The sequence below is a fragment of the Aegilops tauschii genome, chromosome 1 (assembly GCF_002575655.3).
Source record: "Aegilops tauschii subsp. strangulata cultivar AL8/78 chromosome 1, Aet v6.0, whole genome shotgun sequence".
In the NCBI taxonomy this organism is placed as follows: domain Eukaryota; kingdom Viridiplantae; phylum Streptophyta; class Magnoliopsida; order Poales; family Poaceae; genus Aegilops; species Aegilops tauschii.
The window spans coordinates 14,858,187-14,877,096 of NC_053035.3; the positions used below are offsets into that span (position 1 = coordinate 14,858,187).

At 44.8% G+C, this 18,910-nt stretch overlaps 1 protein-coding gene across 8 annotated transcripts; it reads left to right on the forward strand.

Moving 5' to 3' along the window:
• The first annotated feature begins 13,196 nt into the window (after positions 1-13,196).
• On the forward strand, positions 13,197-18,862 carry LOC109742463 (uncharacterized). 8 transcript variants are annotated; one of them, XM_040404499.3, is made up of 8 exons: positions 13,214-15,054; positions 15,366-15,423; positions 15,586-15,626; positions 15,805-15,863; positions 16,272-16,485; positions 16,984-17,414; positions 18,167-18,358; positions 18,468-18,862. In XM_040404499.3, the coding sequence occupies exons 1-8, from the start codon at positions 13,692-13,694 to the stop codon at positions 18,621-18,623; spliced, it is 2,514 nt and encodes an 837-aa protein (XP_040260433.1). In that variant the 5' UTR covers positions 13,214-13,691; the 3' UTR covers positions 18,624-18,862. The 8 variants fall into 8 exon arrangements, with proteins under 8 accessions (XP_040260554.1, XP_040260586.1, XP_040260433.1 ...); XM_040404545.3 differs by having other exon boundaries at positions 16,275-16,485; XM_040404578.3 differs by having other exon boundaries at positions 16,326-16,485.
• The last annotated feature ends 48 nt before the right edge of the window (positions 18,863-18,910 follow it).

Below are 18,910 nucleotides of genomic sequence, written 5' to 3' on the forward strand. Positions count from 1 at the left end.
TCATACTAAGTATGACACCCTTCAAGATCAACATAACACTCTCTTATCTGATCATGAGAAGCTTTCTTATGAATTTCTTCAAAGAAAGCAAGATCTTGAGAAACTAAGAGTGAGCTATGAAGATCTTCAGAAGGAGCGCGATTCATTACTTGCTCAACAAATCAGCGCTGCTTAGGAAGAATTTGTTCCTCCATGTTTGAAATGCATTGAACGTGAATCTGCTAATTCTTCACCTGAATGTTCAAATGCTTATAATGCTACAAATTTCTTCAACTGTCTCTGCTATCACTAATTCCTCATCTGAGGACATTGCTAGTATCACTGACGATGCAGGGTTGAAGGAATTGTACATGACAGGCATGTACAAAAGCCTCAAAGGGCATCAGACTCTTTGTGATGTGCCTAAAAAGCAGATCCTCAACAGGAACCCTAGGAAAGAGGGTATTGCCTTTGAGAGGAAACTCAATGCTGATGGTACATATTGGAAGCCTGAGCAGTACCCCAAAACCTCATGGGTTGCTGCAAAGGGACCTCCAGTTGATCCATCTAATTTATCTGGCCTTACATGTGAATCTCCTCATTCTTCTGATGAGTCATTTGACTCCAACTATAAACTGTTCAAAAATCAGAATGGTGAAGCGTTTGCTAGATATGTTGGCACTAACTGTAGGAACGGTTCTCCTATGAAGAAAATCTGGGTTCCCAAAAGATGCCTTGAAAGTCTTCAGGTGAATGTCCTCATGACACCACCTGTGAGGAATAGGAACCCCAGATCAAATTCCTCATACGGACCAAATTCCTCACATGGATCAAATTCCTCAGGAGGATCAAAGTCCTCATATGAACATCATCGTGCTAACAACTCTGTTTCGCAGGGAAGAGCCAAGGGCTATGAATATGAGCATTATTCTTCTAATCATTATGTTCATAAGTCCTCGAAGAATTTCTCTGCTTATTCATATGCTTACCCTAACTCCTCTTATGTGAAACGAAGTGGATTGGCTTCTATGCCACCTTTCTCATATGGAGCTCGCAGAGTGATGAACTCTTTGCCACCCCTTCAGATGTGGGTGGTGAAGAAAAAGAACTAATCTCTTCTGCAGGGTCAGGTCTCCAGACGTACTTGAACGTCTGAAGAATTTGCTGGAGACCTGAAGTGTGCCTGAAAGGACGTAGGCTAATCATGAAGAAATGAACTTTCATTTCTCACGTCCTCATACTGCTTTATCTGTTCTATTGCTTGATGAAATTGATCTGATGAATTGATGTCATATTCTTCACTCATGAAGTATATGAAGTTCGTAAGCTGCACTAATTCATCTGCAGGATGATCAACCCAAAGCCACTGAGTGGGTCCTCGATAGTGGATGTACAAATCACATGACTGGTGACAAGAATCTATTGATTGATGCTCCCTTATCACCATCGCATCTGAAGCATATCATCTTCGCTGACAAAGGCAAAAGTCAGGTATTGGGTCTAGGTAAGGTTGCGATCACAAAGGATCGACATATGGACAAAGTCATGCTTGTCGAGTCCTTAGGATACAACCTCATGTCTGTCTCAATGCTTTGTGATCTTGATATGGTAGTTGTCTTTGGAAAGTATCGTTGTGTTCTGGTTATGGAAGCTGACAATTCCAAAGTCTTCGAAGGCTTTAGGAGAGGAGACTTGTATATTGTTGATTTCTCTACAGGACCGCAACCAGCCGTGTGCCTACTTGCAAAAGCTTCAGAAGGATAGCTATGGCATCAACGACTTGGTCATGCAGGCATGAGGAATTTGCACACGCTTGCGAAGAAGAAGCATGTCATTGGCATTGAGAATGTCAAATTCCTCAAGGATCACCTATGTGGAGCTTGTGAAGCTGGAAATATGACCAAGGCTAAGCATCCAGCGAAGACTATCATGACCACTACTCGACCATTCGAATTGCTTCACATGGACCTCTTTGGTCCAAACCATTACTCAGCTGTCACAAATGACGCATCTCTCTATGGGCTTGTTATTGTTGATGATTACTCTCGTTACACATGGGTACACATTGTTACTTACAAACATGAAGTGCAGGAAGTCTTCAAACGATTTTCCTCGAGGGCTTCAACCAACTTTGGTGTGAAGATCAAGCACATCAGAAGTGACAATGGAACTGAGTTCAAGAATTCTGGTCTTGATGACTATCTTGATGAACTTGGTATTACTCTATCTGCTCCTTACACTCCTCAGCAAAATGGCGTCATGGAGCGCAAGAACGGTACTCTTGTTGAGATGGCTTGCACTATGCTTGATGAGTACAAGACGCCTCGTCACTTCTGGATTGAGGCAATTTATACTGCGTGCCACATCATCAACAGGGTATATCTTCACAAATTCTTCAAGAAGACTGCCTATGACCTCCTCACTGACAAGAAACCCAATGTGAGTTATTTCAAAGTCTTAGGTGCTAAATGTTGGATTAGAGATCCTCATCACAATGCTAAATTTGCACCGAAAGCACATGAAGGTTTTATGCTTGGTTACGGAAAGGACTCACACACCTACAGAGTCTTCAACACCGTTCTTCACAAGGTTGTTGAAACTGTAGATGTGCGATTCGATGAAACTAATGGCTCGCAAAGAGAGCACCTACCCTCTGTGATAGATGAACCAGCACCTGAGGAAACTATCAAGTTCAAGGCTACTGAGGATGTCATTCCTACCGAAGAATCTGCTGAAGAATTCATTCCAGAACGTGAAGAACATCGAGCTAATGCACCTGAAGAAATTGCTGAAGAAAATGGTGCTGAAGAAAATGCTGATCAAATTCCTCGATGACAACCTACTCATCCTCGCGTTGCAAAAGAAGTGCAAGATGAGAAGATCATCAATGACATTGAAGCACCAGGTCCTCTCACATGCTCAAAAGCTTCACATTTATCTAACTTTTGTGGGCACTATGCTTTTGTCTCTATCTCAGAGCCCACTAAGGTAGATGAAGCATTTCTGGAGCCTGAGTGGATTCAGGCCATGCAAGAAGAATTACATCAGTTCAAGCTCAACAACGTTTGGGAACTGGTCAATCGTCCAGATCCTCGCAAACACAATATCATTGGCACAAAGTGGATCTACCGCAACAAGCAAGATGAAAATGGCCTTGTGGTGAGGAATAAGGCAAGGCTAGTAGCTCAAGGCTACACACAGGTTGAAGGAATTGATTTCGATGAAACTTTTGCACCTGTTGCTAGACTTGAAGCTATTCGCATATTACTTGCTTATGCTAACCGTCATGATATCACCTTATATCAAATGGATGTGAAAAGTGCATTCCTCAATGGTAAGCTTGAGGAAGAAGTATATGTTGCTCAACCCCCAGGTTTTGAAGATCCTAAGCATCCTGACAAAGTCTTCAGACTAAATAAGGCCCTCTATGGCCTCAAACAGGCCCCTCGGGCGTGGTATGATACTTTGAAGGAATTCCTCATGAAGAAAGGCTTCAAACCCAGTTCACTCGACCCTACTCTTTTCACTAAATCATATGATGATGAATTGTTTGTATGCCAAATATATGTTGATGACATCATCTTTGGCTGTACTGACCAACGTTATAGTGATGAATTTGCCTATATGATGAGTGAAGAATATCAAATGTCTATGATGGGGGAGTTGAAATTCTTCTTAGGTCTTCAAATTCGTCAACAGCGCAATGGCATATTCATATCTCAGGAGAAATACCTCAAGGATGTACTGAGGAAATTCGGCATGCAAGATTGCAAAGGCGTCAAAATTCCTATGCCCACTAATGGCCATCTGTGCACTCATGAAAATGGTATTGACTTCGATCAAAAGGTATACCGCTCCATGATTGGTTCTTTATTGTACTTATGTGCATCTAGCCCAGATATTATGCTTAGTGTTTGCATGTGTGCCCGATTTCAAGCTACACCGAAGGAATCACACCATAAGGCTGTGAAGCATATTCTTCAATATCTAGCTCACACACCAACACTAGGATTATGGTACCCCAAGGGCTCGGCTTTTGATCTCGTTGGATATTCTGACTCTGACTATGCTGGTGATCGTGTGGATCGCAAGTCAACATCTGGTACATGTCATTTCCTCGGACGATCTTTGGTCTGTTGGTCCTCGAAGAAACAGAACTGCGTATCACTGTCTATTGCTGAAGCTGAGTACATTGCTGCTGGTTCTTGCTATGCTCAATTGCTGTGGATGAAGCAAACCCTCAAGGACTACGGTGTCAACGTGAAGAATGTGCCTCTCTTCTGTGACAATGAGAGTGCCATCAAGATTGCTCACAACCCAGTTCAGCACTCGAAAACAAAGCACATTCAGATTCGTCATCATTTTCTTCGCGATCATGTGTTGAAGGGCGACATTTCTATTGAGCTTGTGAAGACTGAAGAACAGCTAGCCGATATCTTCACAAAGCCCTTGGATGAGAAGAGATTTAGCAAGTTGCGGTGTGAGATAAATACCTTAGAATCTTCGAATGTTCTTTGAAAAGGACACTCATCCTAACACTTATGCAAAATTGATGACTTAGATGTGCAACACATGAAGAAACGTCTTTCTTCAATCAATGAAGAATAACACTCTAAGTGTGAAGAAATTAATGAAGAATTTGATTCTCAGAACCCTACGACAATTGTACGCGGTGTCTGAAATCATCATTCTTATACGGTGGGTCACGCCACCACAAAAGTTGAAAATCTTCAATTTGAGTTTTTCCTCAGTTTTGAAATTCCTCAGTTGTTCATATTCTTCAACTTTGCAAAATCTTCACTGTTTCCGTCGTTTCTCTTCATTGGCTATATATATATATATATATATATATATATATATATATATATATATATATATATATATATATATATATATATATATATATGAGTTTATGTCCTCTACAGCATTCACTTATTGCTATTTCTTCAAGTTGCTATTTCTGCTAAGTGAATGTGAGCAGACCCTTCCCCCTCTATGCTATACTCAACCCAATCTATTCACAAATTCTTCATGTGCGTTCTATTTGAAACTCGTTCAAAATCTTCACTATGTCCTTGTCAGCTGAAGAATTTGCGAACGGAACTTTTAACTTATCTTATCCAAATTTTCGGCTTTGCCACTCAAACCGTTCCGCTTCCCACGATATACTTATCTATTCACCCACGATCTAACACGATCTCCACCTCTCAGTACGTGGGTGACACATGTCATGCGAATGAGAAGGGTCAGGGGCACGTTCGTCCAATTTCTTCGGGCGAACCATTTTTCACCGTGGCTATAAATACCCCCTCTCCCCTTCCTCACTTCTTTTACTCCGCTCGACCTCTCTCCAGCTCGAGCTTCTCAAACCCTAGTGCTGCCGCTACATCATCGTCGCCGGTGAGGAAGAGCTTCACTGCCTCGACCTCGTCGCCGCCGTACTCATGCTGGCCGCGGAAATCTTCACTCCGCCGCCGCCGTAGCCGTCTTCCTCCGCCAAGTTAGGGCGTGGAAGATCTGCACAGACGAGCTTCACTTCTCCACATCCCAGTTCCTCGTGTTCTTCGTTCAGGGTAATTAAAAGTTACTTTTACTGCCCACTTTGATTCAAATGTTTACTACAAAATCTTCAAAGGTGTTTTTCTTCAAATTCTCACACACTAAACACCTCACATGTCATCTGCTCTTGATTCATTTCTCTAAGCATCACTTTTCTTCAAGATTCTTCAATTGTGTGGATCTTCGATCTATACAACTCTGGAACCTAAGACAAAGAACGCTTAGTGAAATTCTTCAAGACTCATCTGGTCAAATTCCTCAAACTTGTTCTTATTGAAAAACCTTCTGAGAATGCATATGACCTCTCCAAATTTCTCGCAACTATACTCTGTTCACAGGTACTCATGTCCGCTGCTGAATCACTAGGTTCTCATCAACTTAACTCATTTGCAGCGTTCCTTGAAGAAAAGTTGCATACTTCTTCAGAGAGTTCAATTGTTCAAATTCCTCAACTAAAGAAAATGGCTAATGAAAAGAGGCCACAGAAAGGAGGAAAGAAGCCTGAGGTCAATACCGCCTTTGAAATCCCTGAGGACATTTATGCTGGATACTGCACACCCCCTGAGGAAGATAAAAATCAGCGCAAGGTGCGCATTCAGAGGATAGAAAGGAGATGGGCAAAAGAGTGGAGGGAGTACAGGTATGTGACTCCAAAATACATGAAGAAATTCGTTGTTACTCCTCCATGCTCAAGACCTCCATTGGCACCTGGCCAAGAGGCAGATCCCACTAGCATCAAGCGCGGTGAGGATTTTCCTGAAGAATGGGCCAAGCGCCAAGCCAAGTTGGCCAAGCAGGCAAAAGATGCAGTGAGGAAATTCAACAAAGATTCCACTGTTGCAGCTGCTGAGGCCTCTGTACGGCCGAAGAAATCCATGGCAAAGAAGCCTGCGCACAAGCCAAGTGCTTCTTCGTCAATGCCCTCACGGCCAATTTCCTCAGCTCAGCCCTCACGGCCAATTCCTCAAGCCGCTCCTGCTCCTCCAAAGTCCTCAGCTGCTCCGACAAAATCCTCAGCACCTGTGCATCTTGCCACGTGCCAAAGGACTACAGGCATCTCTATTGCCTCAGGAGCTTCAGCTAGTTCCTCAGCTACACCAAAGTCTTCAACAGGACCCTCTCTGCTGAAGACAAAGACAACTGCTGGACGAGGCTCTCGCCCAAGTCCTCAGAAGAAGCAGGTCGCCTTCCAAGTACCGTCTGATGAAGACGAAGCTGATGATGAAGAACTTGCTGAAATCATCAGAGACAGGCAAGTCAGGGCCGCTAGAGCCAAGGGCACAGAAGTGTCACTGCTTTTGGATCCAAAGCTGATCCTCGACTATATTGATCTCTGGCATAAGGACCCAAACACTCCTATGCCTGATTTCAAGTTGACACCTGGCCAAAGTCACATGCTGACCCATTTCATCAGTGAAGAAAAATGGAAATATGAGAAGGCCATGCAACTCAAGAAAGCATAGTACAAGAAGGAGAAGTTCCTGAAGAACAACGTTGTCTCTATGACAACTGATGAACTTGTAAAGCTCCAGTCCGAAATCAAAGTCCTCAGCGATGATTTCAACGCTTACTATGCTGATTGGAAAGGAGCCAAGCTCAGGTTCGTCAATGTGACGAAGACACTCACTTCAAGTGTCGCTGCCCTTGTGCATATTGAAGTCACTCCGGCTGAAGCATCTGCTCAGCAAACTGAAGAACATGCCAGCACCACTGATGACAATCAGGCTGCTGAAGATAATGTGAGTTCCAGGGCACCCACTAGCGGTGCGCCTGAAGAAAATGAAGAGGTCAGGGCAACTGCATCAGTTGTGCCTGAAGAAACTGCACCAAATTCCTCTGCTCCACCTGCGTCTACTCCAACTCCAATCCTTCCATCTACATCAGATGTGAAGAAGACCAAGGCTGCAGAGCGTGCAGCAGTGAAGAAAAGGAAAGCATCAGCTTCTTCAGATTCTTCTGCTCCGAAGAAAATGAAGCCTATGACCAGCTCTTTTGCAAACCCGATTGATGCTGTTCCAATCTTCATCATGCCATCAAAGGACCTTGTTCCTTTTGGTGAAGAATATGTGATCCCTAGTGGATCTGATGAAGAAACTCCTTCTGCTGCTACGTCAGAGCAGATGGATGAAGAAATTGAAGTGGATGAAATCCCTTCAACCCCAGTTGTTTCCTCGCCTGTGCCTCAGTTTACTGCTGAAGAGGCCGGCGTTGAAGAAATTGAAGATGAAGATGTGGACATTGGCTGTACCACACCTGTGATGAATGATGACTTTTGGGAAAGTCAGCACCCCAATTCTCCACTCTTCACTCCACTGCAGCAAATTCCTCAGTCCCCAGTCACTAAGTTCAAATGGGATCTGATGAAGCTCATGAAGACATTCCAGCTGCTAGTGCTGAAGAAACTGAAAATGAAGAATTCAAGAACCAGGCTGCCACTGAAGAGGAACCAGAAATTCCTCAGCCTGAAGAACCTGAGATTGTGATTCCTGAGGTTGTGATACAACTCACTGACACTCCTCTGCCCAAACCAAAGGATCCTTTCTCCAGGAAGCAAAAATTCAAGACTGATGCCTTCTTTGGCGAGCATGTATTCTTCACTGATTACAACCCTTATGACTCTGCTCGCATAAGGAAGAGGTGTTTCTGGACTGCCCGCCAGGCAAATTTCTATTCCTCAGTGCTGTTCGACAAAGACAAAGTCTTCGATCATGAGCACATTCCTCACGTGGACATGGAATCCCTGCCGTGCTTCGTGCTAGTCCTCAGTGTTCTTCACAACACTGGACTGTTAAATTTCTGCACTGACATCTGTGATTGGAATGAAGAACTTATTCTTCAATTCTATGCAACGCTGCACATCACCGGAAATTCTGAAGATGTGAATTCATGGGTGCTGGACTGGATGTCTGAAAACACTCACTACAAGGCACCAGCTACTGAATTGCTTCGTGCCTTACCTCTCAGTCCGCCCCTTGAAGGTGCTTGTTGCGTCTACAATGAACCTGAGCTAACCGATCACTACATGCAAGTGCTGATGAAGCCTTTGAAGCCAGGTCAGACCTCAAGAACAAAATTCCTTGTGAAGGAATTGCTGTATGTGCCTCGGACTGTCTATCGCATTCTGACGAAGACATTGAGTCCAATCAAGGGCCACGGCTCAAATGAAGAAGAAGTCGTTAGCATCATGAAGAATCTGCTTTTCAATATCATTCATGGCATTCCCATCAACTTCCATGATTTCTTCATGAGGACTCCGGCTAATGTCGCCATGTCACCATTTGAGTTGAAGCCTTATGCACCTTGGATTATGAGATTCATCAGGACAAAGTCTTCACTCAACTATAAAGCTGATACACTGAACCATTGCAGCTACTTGCCCCCAATTGAAGTCCTCAAACGGACATTTTCCTCAGCTGATGAAAAGGGCAAGGCTACTGCTGTAATTGATGAAGGCACTCATCCATTGGATGGACAATTTTGCAAGGTTGCATCCTACTCCACCAATGATGACTCTGCCACCCATGACTCTGCCGCCAACGCACCCAAGCAAAATCCTCAAGGCACAACACCCAGGGTGATGACTGACCGTGAGCTTCTCCTCAGTCTTCACCAGTAGGTTGATCGCAATCATAAATGGGTTAAGCGTCAGTTTGGTTCAATTCTTCACAACATGACTGCTACCCACAATGCAGTAAAGAAAAACCACTACTACCTTCATGAAATCCTCAACCGCACCTGGGCTGTTCTGTCTCAAGTCTATAGTGAAGAAGATCTGAAGACAATGGGTCTCAAGGACGATCTTGACTGGGCTGCACCTCCTCCGAAGAAGTACAAGAAGGTCAAGGTTCCTTCCTTGGTGGCCAGCTCCTATTCTTCATCATGTGACACTAATGAAAATGAAGATTTGGACGACACTGCGGCAGGCCCTACTCCAACAACCGACCCCAACAACGCTGACGCTCCTTCATCACCTTGATATTCTTCAGGGGCGTTAGTCCTCATTTTCGACCCTTTTGGTCATTTGATGACAAAGGGGGAGAAATTTGAGTTAGTCTTCAAGCGGGTCTATTATATGGGCGTTTTTTTTCCTAAGTTACAACTCTCGTTCTTCTGATGACTTTGTTGGATCGAGTTGTAAACTTAAACTTTATGGTGACCTGATACTTTTGCTGTTTCTTCTGCATGCCTATTCCTCATTAATGTTATAGCACGCATGCTGAATTACATCAGTCACCATATTTCATCATGCATTTCAAATTCTTCATATATTATGTCAAATGCGTGTATGAATTACAAGATATAGGGGGGGATCTCCATGATTCAACTCTTCAAGTGTGCATTGCTTCAAAAGCAAATTCCTCACTATGCACATCTTCAGGGGGAGTTCTTCTATATCTTGCAATCAAATTCCTCAATATCAGTATTTACACTTCATATGTTTATCCTCGTTGAAAACTTAACCTATATTGTCATCAATCACCAAAAAGGGGGAGATTGTAAGTGCATCTAGTGCCCCTTAGTGATTTTGATGTATTGAAGACTTAAAGGTTAAGGGACTAATGCGTTTGTGAGTGTACACAAATCTATAAGTCTATGAGGAGCTTGATAATTACAGAGAAAGTCGACCCCTAAAAATGAAGTTCTCCGACTGAAGATTTTGGATTTCTGAAGACTTTGAAAGTAAAGAAATTGGTGTGACCTTGAAGACTTGGTATTCTTTTGAGGAACATGAAGCGTGAAGACTTTTGTTTTCGTAGTCTCATTTTCTCTTTCTTGAGTCATAGGAAACACCGTACTGATAAAGGGGTCGAGGAAATACTAAGGAAAAATTTCCATGTGATGCTCAACTCAAATCCTACACCTACCAATCCCTTCGAGTGAAGCCATTGGAAATCTCATACAGTTCAGTCATATTTTTCAGTGACAGAGACGAAGTTCTTCTGGTCTCTGAGGAATTTGTTCTGACTGAGGAGTTAGGAATTCGCCAGTGCGGATTGCCTACACAGTGAGGAACATGATAGCCCTGAGGAATTTGATACTCAAATTTCCGACCGTTGCTGTGCTATGCGCCAGCTGTCCCAAAATATCTACCCACCTAACGGTCATATCATTGAAGGGCATTTATGTCTTATCATGCGGGCTGTTCCCTAGGCTATAAATAGCCTCCCCCTACAACCACTAGCTGGTTGGCTGCTCCGAGAGAAACTGACACTTGTCATTTGAGAGCGTCCCATCCTTCGAGGACTTTGAGCGAAAATCATCCAGTGAGGAAAAAACCAAACCCAAACACCTACAAACCCAAAGTGATTGAGCATCACTGAAGAGATTGATCCTGCGTGGATCCGACACTTGTTACCTTTGAAGACTGTGCTTCTTCCAGACGGTTAGGCGTCATGGTCTAGAGCATCCAAGAGGAAATTGTGGATCGCCGAGTGACCGAGTTTGTGAAGGTTCGGAAGTCACCTGAAGACTTACCACGAGTGATTGGACGAGGTCTATGTGACCTTAGTTCAAGGAGAATACGGTGAGGACTGTGTGTCCTCAGGTTTAAATACCTAGCCGCTCCAACCGGATGTACAACTGAGACAACAGTTGGAACTGGTCTACCAAATCATTGTCTTCACCAAGCCAACTGGTTCTATTTCCTCAACTCTTTCATTTCCTCATTGTTGTGTTGTGCAATTGTTCATATCTGTGTTTGAAGACTTTGACTGAAGACTTTCTCAATTTCCTCAGTGTGTTTGTCTTCATCCTGTGTTATCCTGTGTTTATGCTTTCTGTACTCTGTGCTTGTTTTCATTTCATCATGATGACTATGCTTGTGCTCTGCTATGCATACTTGTGAGTACTTATTCCGCTGCAAGTAGTTCTTCGCTAAGGAATTTCCTCACCCGCAAATTCCTCAGTGAAGAATTTATAAAAATCGCCTATTCACCCCCCTCTAGTCGATATAATGCACTTTCAATCAACCTAATGAAACGGCTACAAGAGCACTTTCATAGTAAAAAACACAAGTACTAATGCTTTCCGCGCATGTTCCTGGTGCCACGCCTACAGGCAATCTTCTTCTTCCTGGGCGGACGAGCCTCCTCTTCCTCCACTTCCTCCTCCGCCGCATCATCCAAGCTAGCCATCCGCGAGGTCCCTACGACCACCTTTGGGTTGCCTCTGTTGTCAAAGTCTGTGGGCGTGTACCGGCGTATGGGCTGCCTAGGCTTCAACATATATGCGGACCGAACTTGAGCGTCCGCCAAAGTCATGTCATCATCAAGCTCATCGCCCTATCACACAATCAAACAATATGGTGAAGACCGGCGTCGTAATCAAGTGAGAATCACATCTAAAGGATTAGGCATACCTCTTGGGTGACCGCACCCTCATCATCCACATAAGCATATGAGGAATTCACATCGGCCCCCTGATGGTCAGATAAGGGGTCTGATGGTGTACCAGACCTAGAGGCAGATGGTTCATCAAATTCAGGATCACGGCAACCGAGAAGATTCGATAACCGCCTTAACTTCTTGGCCCGACGCTGTAACATGAACTAAAAGCAAATTTTCAAAATATTTAGATTACGCATTATTACCATCCCCTTCTCGCGCATCATGAAGGCCCGGTGTTGTGTGTCGTAGACATCGTCGAGAAGCCAAACCATCCTTACAAAGTTCAAACAATAAACATATATGAGTTCATCTTCATCTCAAATATCGGTATACACTAAACATCTAATATGTGTTCAACTACAAGAATGAATATGTCACAATGAATATGTCATATGTGTTCAAATAAAGTCAACATCTAATATTTCAAATAAACTCAACATCTAATATATATCTAAACAAACATCTCATATATGTCTACAAAACTCAACATCTCATAGTTATCTATAAACAATCTAGGGTTTCACTAACAAGAAACATATATTGTAGGATGGATCTCTAAATCAAACAAATCCTAAATTGTAGGATGGATCACTAACTATCTAAGGTTTCATTAACTATATAGGGTATATATCTAAAAAAACTAAACAATCTAGGGTTTCACTAACTATATTGTAGGATGGATCACTAACAACAACACTACGGTACTACCACTATGACTACACATCCTAAATCAAACAAATCAAGCAAATCAAGGGTTCCATCATATCTTGGACAAATCTCTAAAATGGCAATAGTTTTACGGAGGAAAAGAAAGGGAACGGAGGAGTTTACCTAGTAGGATGGATTGAAGATCGAATCCACGGATCAAATCTTCAGATCTGAGAGGGATGTGGGGGGGGGGGATTCGATGGGGGCGCCGCCGCTGCTCTCTGTCCAGAGAGCGGAGAGGGGGAAGAACTGCCTGGTCGGGCTGGGCCGATGCACTTTAAGTCAGTGTGCAGCGCCTAAGCGCTAGGCGCTGCACGTTACAAGTGTGGCGCCCAGCGCTTAGGCGCTGCACAGCTGTGTGTGGGGCCGCGCCTAGCCTCGGGCTGCCACGCTGGCAGGAGGTGCGACGCCTAAGACAAAGGCGCTGCACAGTACGGTGCGGCGCCTAGCTATCGGGCGCCACCCGAAAGGGTATTCCGGAAGCAGGTCAAATCGTGATTTGATTTTGCCCTGAGGTTAAATATGTGATTTCTGCGTGACCATGACACATTTTTGCGTTACAAAAGCCCCAGCCCGGCATGATCCGTACTGTATCCGCTGCTGCAACCCGTCGAGGAGCGGAGCGCTCCACCGTCCAGACCCCACCTCCCCTGCCCGTCCGGCCGCGGCGCCGCATTTCTCCCCGTCGGACAGCAGCCACACCCCCTTCTTCTCCCTGACCCCGATCCAGCAGCACCCACCCACATTCCCCATCTTCTCCCCTGTCCAGCAGCCACCGAGCCGCTCGTCGCCGTCCGGCAGGCCGCCGCGTCGGCCCACCTCGTCCACATCTGCCGCTGCGAGACTACCCCCCTCGAGGGGTAGGCCAGCATTCCCCCGTCCGGCCGCCGCGTCGCAGCTTCTTCCCCCATCCGGCAGGTGCGGCGCCGCATCTGCTCCGTACAAGTCCGGCGGCCGCGCCCCTGTCCCCGCGCGCATTGTCTCCTAGGCATGGCGAGCGGGCGGCGGCCGTAGGGATTCCGGGATTTCTCCGTTCGCGTGCAGCGGTGCTGGGGGCGGATGTTGGGGGCGGATGTGGGGATTTGGGATTTCTCTACTCGCGAGCAGTTGTGCGCCAACTGCTCATCTCTGATGGCTGAGGAGAAGGAGGGCCCTGCAGATGCAGCCGTCGTCGCCAACCCCCTCCACGACGACGACATCCTCAGGGAGATCCTGCTCCGCCTCCCGTCGGCGGCATCCCTTGCCCAAGCCGCGCTCGTCTCCGGCCGCTGGCGCCGCATCGCCTCCGACTCCAAGTTCCTCTGCCGCTTCCGCGAGCGCCATCCGTCGTCGCCCCTCGTCGGCCTCTTCGCCTCCGATGACGGCCGCGGCTGCGCGCCGTGGCCCCATTTCTACCCAGCCCTCTCCGGCCGGGGTTCCGACCCGGACATCACTGCCGTCACGCGCAAAGGCGACTTCTTCCTCACCCGCTTCGACGGCGAGCCGAGCCTGCGCCTCCGGGACTGCCGCAATGGCCTCCTCCTCCTCTCCCTGGAGGACAGTTCCCTCTGCATCTACGACCCTGTCTCCAAGCGGCGAGTGGGTATTCCCCGCCGCCCACATGATGGCACGGCGGGCAGCCAATGCTTGGCGGATTGCTTGCTCGACGCCGGCCGTGGCACTGGCACGTCCTCCACCGTGCGGCAATGTGGCCAAAGGATGATGCCACAAGCCATGGAGTCCTTCCGTGTGGTGTCCCTGCAGCAGCAAAGCCAGGAGATACGAGCCCTTGTGTACGACTCCAACACTCTCGAGTGGCACCACCACCCGTGGGTGAGTCCGCCGACGGACGGCATAAAAAGGCTGCCGAAATGGGGCACGACGGCGATGTACGCAGCCGGCAACGTCTTCTGGAGGTGCGCCCAACAATCTTTGGTGCTCGTGCTTGAGACGAGCACCATGGAGTTCTCGTTGCGCCCTCTCCCGCCGGACTTGAGCTTTCATGTGCCTTCAAGGTACGCCATCGGAGAGATCGAGGACGGCAAGGGCTGCCTCGTGTGCCTTACAGGCCTGACTGGCGAGGAAACCCCCACCTTGGAAGTTTGGGTACTCGATACCAACATGTGGAAGCTCCACTCATCATTGAACAACAAATTGTGGAAGCTTGACTCATCGGAAAAATGGTGGAGGCTCGAGAAGAAAATCCCTGTGAGCCAACTGCTTGGCGAATCTGCTCGGGTGCGTCAAGTTCGCATGGTGATCAATGGACTAGCGCTACTTTGCAAGGACGACCATGACCCTCAGTTTGTGGTCGATTTGCAGAGCATGGCTCTGCTGGCCAAGTTTCAGTTTCGGGGATACCCGTACCAGATGTCATGGCCGCCTGCTGGGTTGGCCACAACTAATTCCAGATCCACGTCTTCTCTGGAAGATACCAACATAGGTATGGATGTTATGCTGCAAAATGGAATCACATGGAATCTTACACTTCACTGTTTTGAAAGGCTAACAGAATAGAGCTTGATTACATTGATTGCTTATTCCATAGCGCCGGTAGGTTTTTTAAATCTGCCATCATTTGGCCTTTTTGTTTGTGAAGTGACTCACATGTCATACTATTTTTAAATGACTCACAGTTCTTACATTCGCATATCTGCTAGGATGAGTTACGTGAGATGCTTGAATGTTGTGCAACATGTAAATGCACCTCCTGATCTAACTCCTGTTTCTTCTTTTTTGCTATTGTGATCCTAGACATTGCACCAGTTTTACCTGAAGGGGAACTGAGCGAGAGCGGAAGCAGAAAGAAGAGGTATGGTTGTCTAGTAGGGCCGTGCAATAAGTTCAAACCATTCGATGCCCTTAGAAATGCTTTCCTCAATTAATATATTTACTTAAAAAAATAACAAAAAGAAGAGTTGCTTATCTTAACTCTGTGTTATACGGCAATAGTAATATAAATATTCTTGCGCAGTGATGAATCGGGTATGCATCTAGAAGAAAGCTGCAACCGTGGTACGCTACTATGATCCTTGATTCTCTACTGGTGTGGAGAACTATAGATCTTCTCTTAAAAAACTCCACCTTGCCCCTAATTCGAACCCTTAAAGGAATGCACAATTGCACACTAGTGAGTGCGCTACAAATATTGTTAATGAGAGTATAATATCTGAGTTCCCATGAATCATGCTAGCAGGATTCAAGCTTAATGGTGATGGTGATCACGAAGTTGGTAATCTTCGCAAATACCATGTAAAGCTCAATCCCTCTGTTTCTCTTGTTTATTCTGTTTTTGGTTATTTGACTTTGAGGAGGGAGAGATGTGGATAGTTAAATGTGCTAGAATAGGCTTTCATAATTATTGCAAATGTTCTTTGCATGTTCCATAAAAAACTAAAAAAATCACTTCCGTAACTAATGACTAGAATATGAGAGCTACTTTTTGTGTGTGTGTGTTTTTAGAGAATTCTCAATGAAGTTTGCTTATTTTACTATGGTCTAACGTGTCATGTTAGCTAGTTCTATCTAAAAAGAGGCTTTCATAATTAATTCTATTATTTTGAGGACTTTTTTTGTGAGAATTCTCAATGAAGTTTGTTTGTTTACTTTGTTCTGACCTGGCATGTTGGCTTGTTCGTTAACTTCTGCTTTGGGTGCCAGAAGCTTCCAGGGAATGATAAAAGGCCAGTAAAAGTATTTCAATATGCATTCCAGGAAGGCACTCTTCTGCAGTCTGAAAATGCACGACTTCCAGAGATGGAAATGACGGGGTCTACATCGAGTGATGAAACGCTGCTGGACAGTATGCTTAACTTTAAAGATAAAGATGGATCACATCTCATCAACGGCATACAAGCCCCACTCGTATCAACAGGTACTGTGTTTTCTCCTTCGAATTAAGGTGTTCCTGCCCCCAATTTCATTTTCATGTAATTAGCAGAACATCATCCACATAGTCTTTGTAGTTCCAGAAGCAAAAAAAGAGGGAAAAGAAGACAGCAAGCACCCCACACAGCACTGCAAAGTGCAAACCATAACCACTACCATCATCCTTCTACCAAACAAACGTAACCTTTTTGCCAAGCAACATGCCTGGAACACAGCCACAGCTTCTCCGACGGCAGCTGGTGAGAATAGAGCTTGACATGTACTGTAGATCTCTAACCATTTGTCAGTCTCATCACCATCGGGGCCCAACCTTGTCTCCTATATAGGCTAGAGAATAAAAGGATAGGATGGAAGGGGAGAAATGGGGTGGATGTTCCTTATTTTATTTTATTTTGCGAGGGAAAGAGAACATATATTAGATGTTCCTTATATTTGTGCCGTGCCTGAAATAGATTCAGGTATATAACATCGTTTCGTACTGCAGAAGTACACAGCAGCCAGACTCCTCTGAGTTCAGAGCAACATGGCATTGGTGAGAAATCAAGTCAAGATCTGCATGGTTGTAATACTAGGATTCAGCCAATGGAAAAGGATCCGTGTCATGATGAACTGACTCTGCAAACGGCTGGTGTTTTCCCTTCTGAAAGCTGTGACGGGGATATTCTAGGAGATAAATCTGAAACCGACTACCTGCCAAAGAATACTAGAGAAGATACTGAAATGTTGGAGCAACAGAATAGTGATAAGGCTAACATAGAAGTCAGTTGCGTCGACAAAATGAGTGAAGTGCTCTATGATGATAACAACACCTTGGAGAAGAATACAATCTGTGGTGGGATAGAGTGCCACTTGGCCTTATTAGACAATAAAAATTCAGAAGCTAGGAGTAACGCCATTTCATCTCCGATGCAGAAGGTATTACCGTATTACTAGCACATTGGCACACACAGCTGCACGTGCAACATCATTATTCTCTTAGATATAAATTTTTATATATGTATTTCTATTGTTTACCAAAAAGTAATTATAAGTGAGCCAAAAACATATAAATCCTCACTGGTTACATTTCGAATATTTTTTGGTTGCTTTGATTATAGCCAGTGGAGAACCTACAAAATTCTAATAGTTTTTTGGGAAATTATATGACAAGCGTAATATTTAACATATATTTTCATAACAACTGGTATTCTGTTAATCAATACAATTGAACATATATAGCCACTGATATATGTGGCCAATGAAACACTAGCATTTTTGTTCTTCTATAAATTTCACATAATATTCATCTGATTTTTATGGGATCAATCAAACAGCATTCTTTTTACTCGTCTTGGTATTTCGTATTTACTTTATTTGTTCTCATTTGTACTTTTGTATTATGCTCTGTCCTCTCCCTGCTTCCTTCAATCCCGAGGTCACATGCCGATTTCTAGATGCTACAGCCTCCACATTGGTGTCATAACAAAAAGTACACTTGTTAAAGAAGAGCTTGGTCAGCTTTAAAGTCTACAATCTTATGTACATCTAGTATTTAAAGTTTGTCAAGAATAATAATCTTATGTAAATGTAAGTGTGTAACTTCACTTGTATTATTAGAAAGTGAACTTTACTTTGGATATGGGATTACGATTCCTCACATATATGTATATCCTTTTAAAATGTTGCAGAGGCCCTTTGCGTGCCAGTGCCATGTAGATGGTTGCACCATGAGCTATGACAGTAAGAACAATTTGGCCAAGCCTTTTAGGGAAGTCCATAAGCAGAAGAAACGTTTCGCGCGGAGATTCAGTGGGTGCAGCGAGGAGTTTTCTTCAAAGAATAAAAGGAAGATTCATGAGGGGTCTAGTGCTCACGTTGAGGTAAACACAAAGCAACCATCCCATACCACATAGTAGTTCACCTCCTGTGCCCATGCCTCTCTCTTTCAGAAGTTTATCAGACACACACCAACAGCTTGCCATTTTGTAGCTTTCCACCAATATGATTAATTGTGTCAGCACCTCTCCTGCCGGTGGACCAGAAGCCCATGAAGATCCCAGGCCCGCACAAGTGGTGGGCCGTCGCACAAGCAACCGACCACGTAAACCGAACAAGCTAGTAAGTGGAGACGACTGGGTCGTTTGAGAAGGACAGTATAAGAAGCTCACATTGCCAGGAGGGAAGTCATCGAAGATCAATCATGGATCATAGTTTATCTAGGCTCTCAACCCTAATTAACCCCCCAATTCTTGATTCTTCTATTCCACACAATTGTGCTTGTATCAAGCTTGTAACCTGAATCCAGCATATTTCCTGAACCCTGTCTAGTGAATTCAGTGAGTGAACTAGAGCCCAGTTAATAAAATGCCACTTCAAGGACTGCAGCACGACATTTACAACAGTGGTATTTGCATTCTTACATGTTTTTTTTT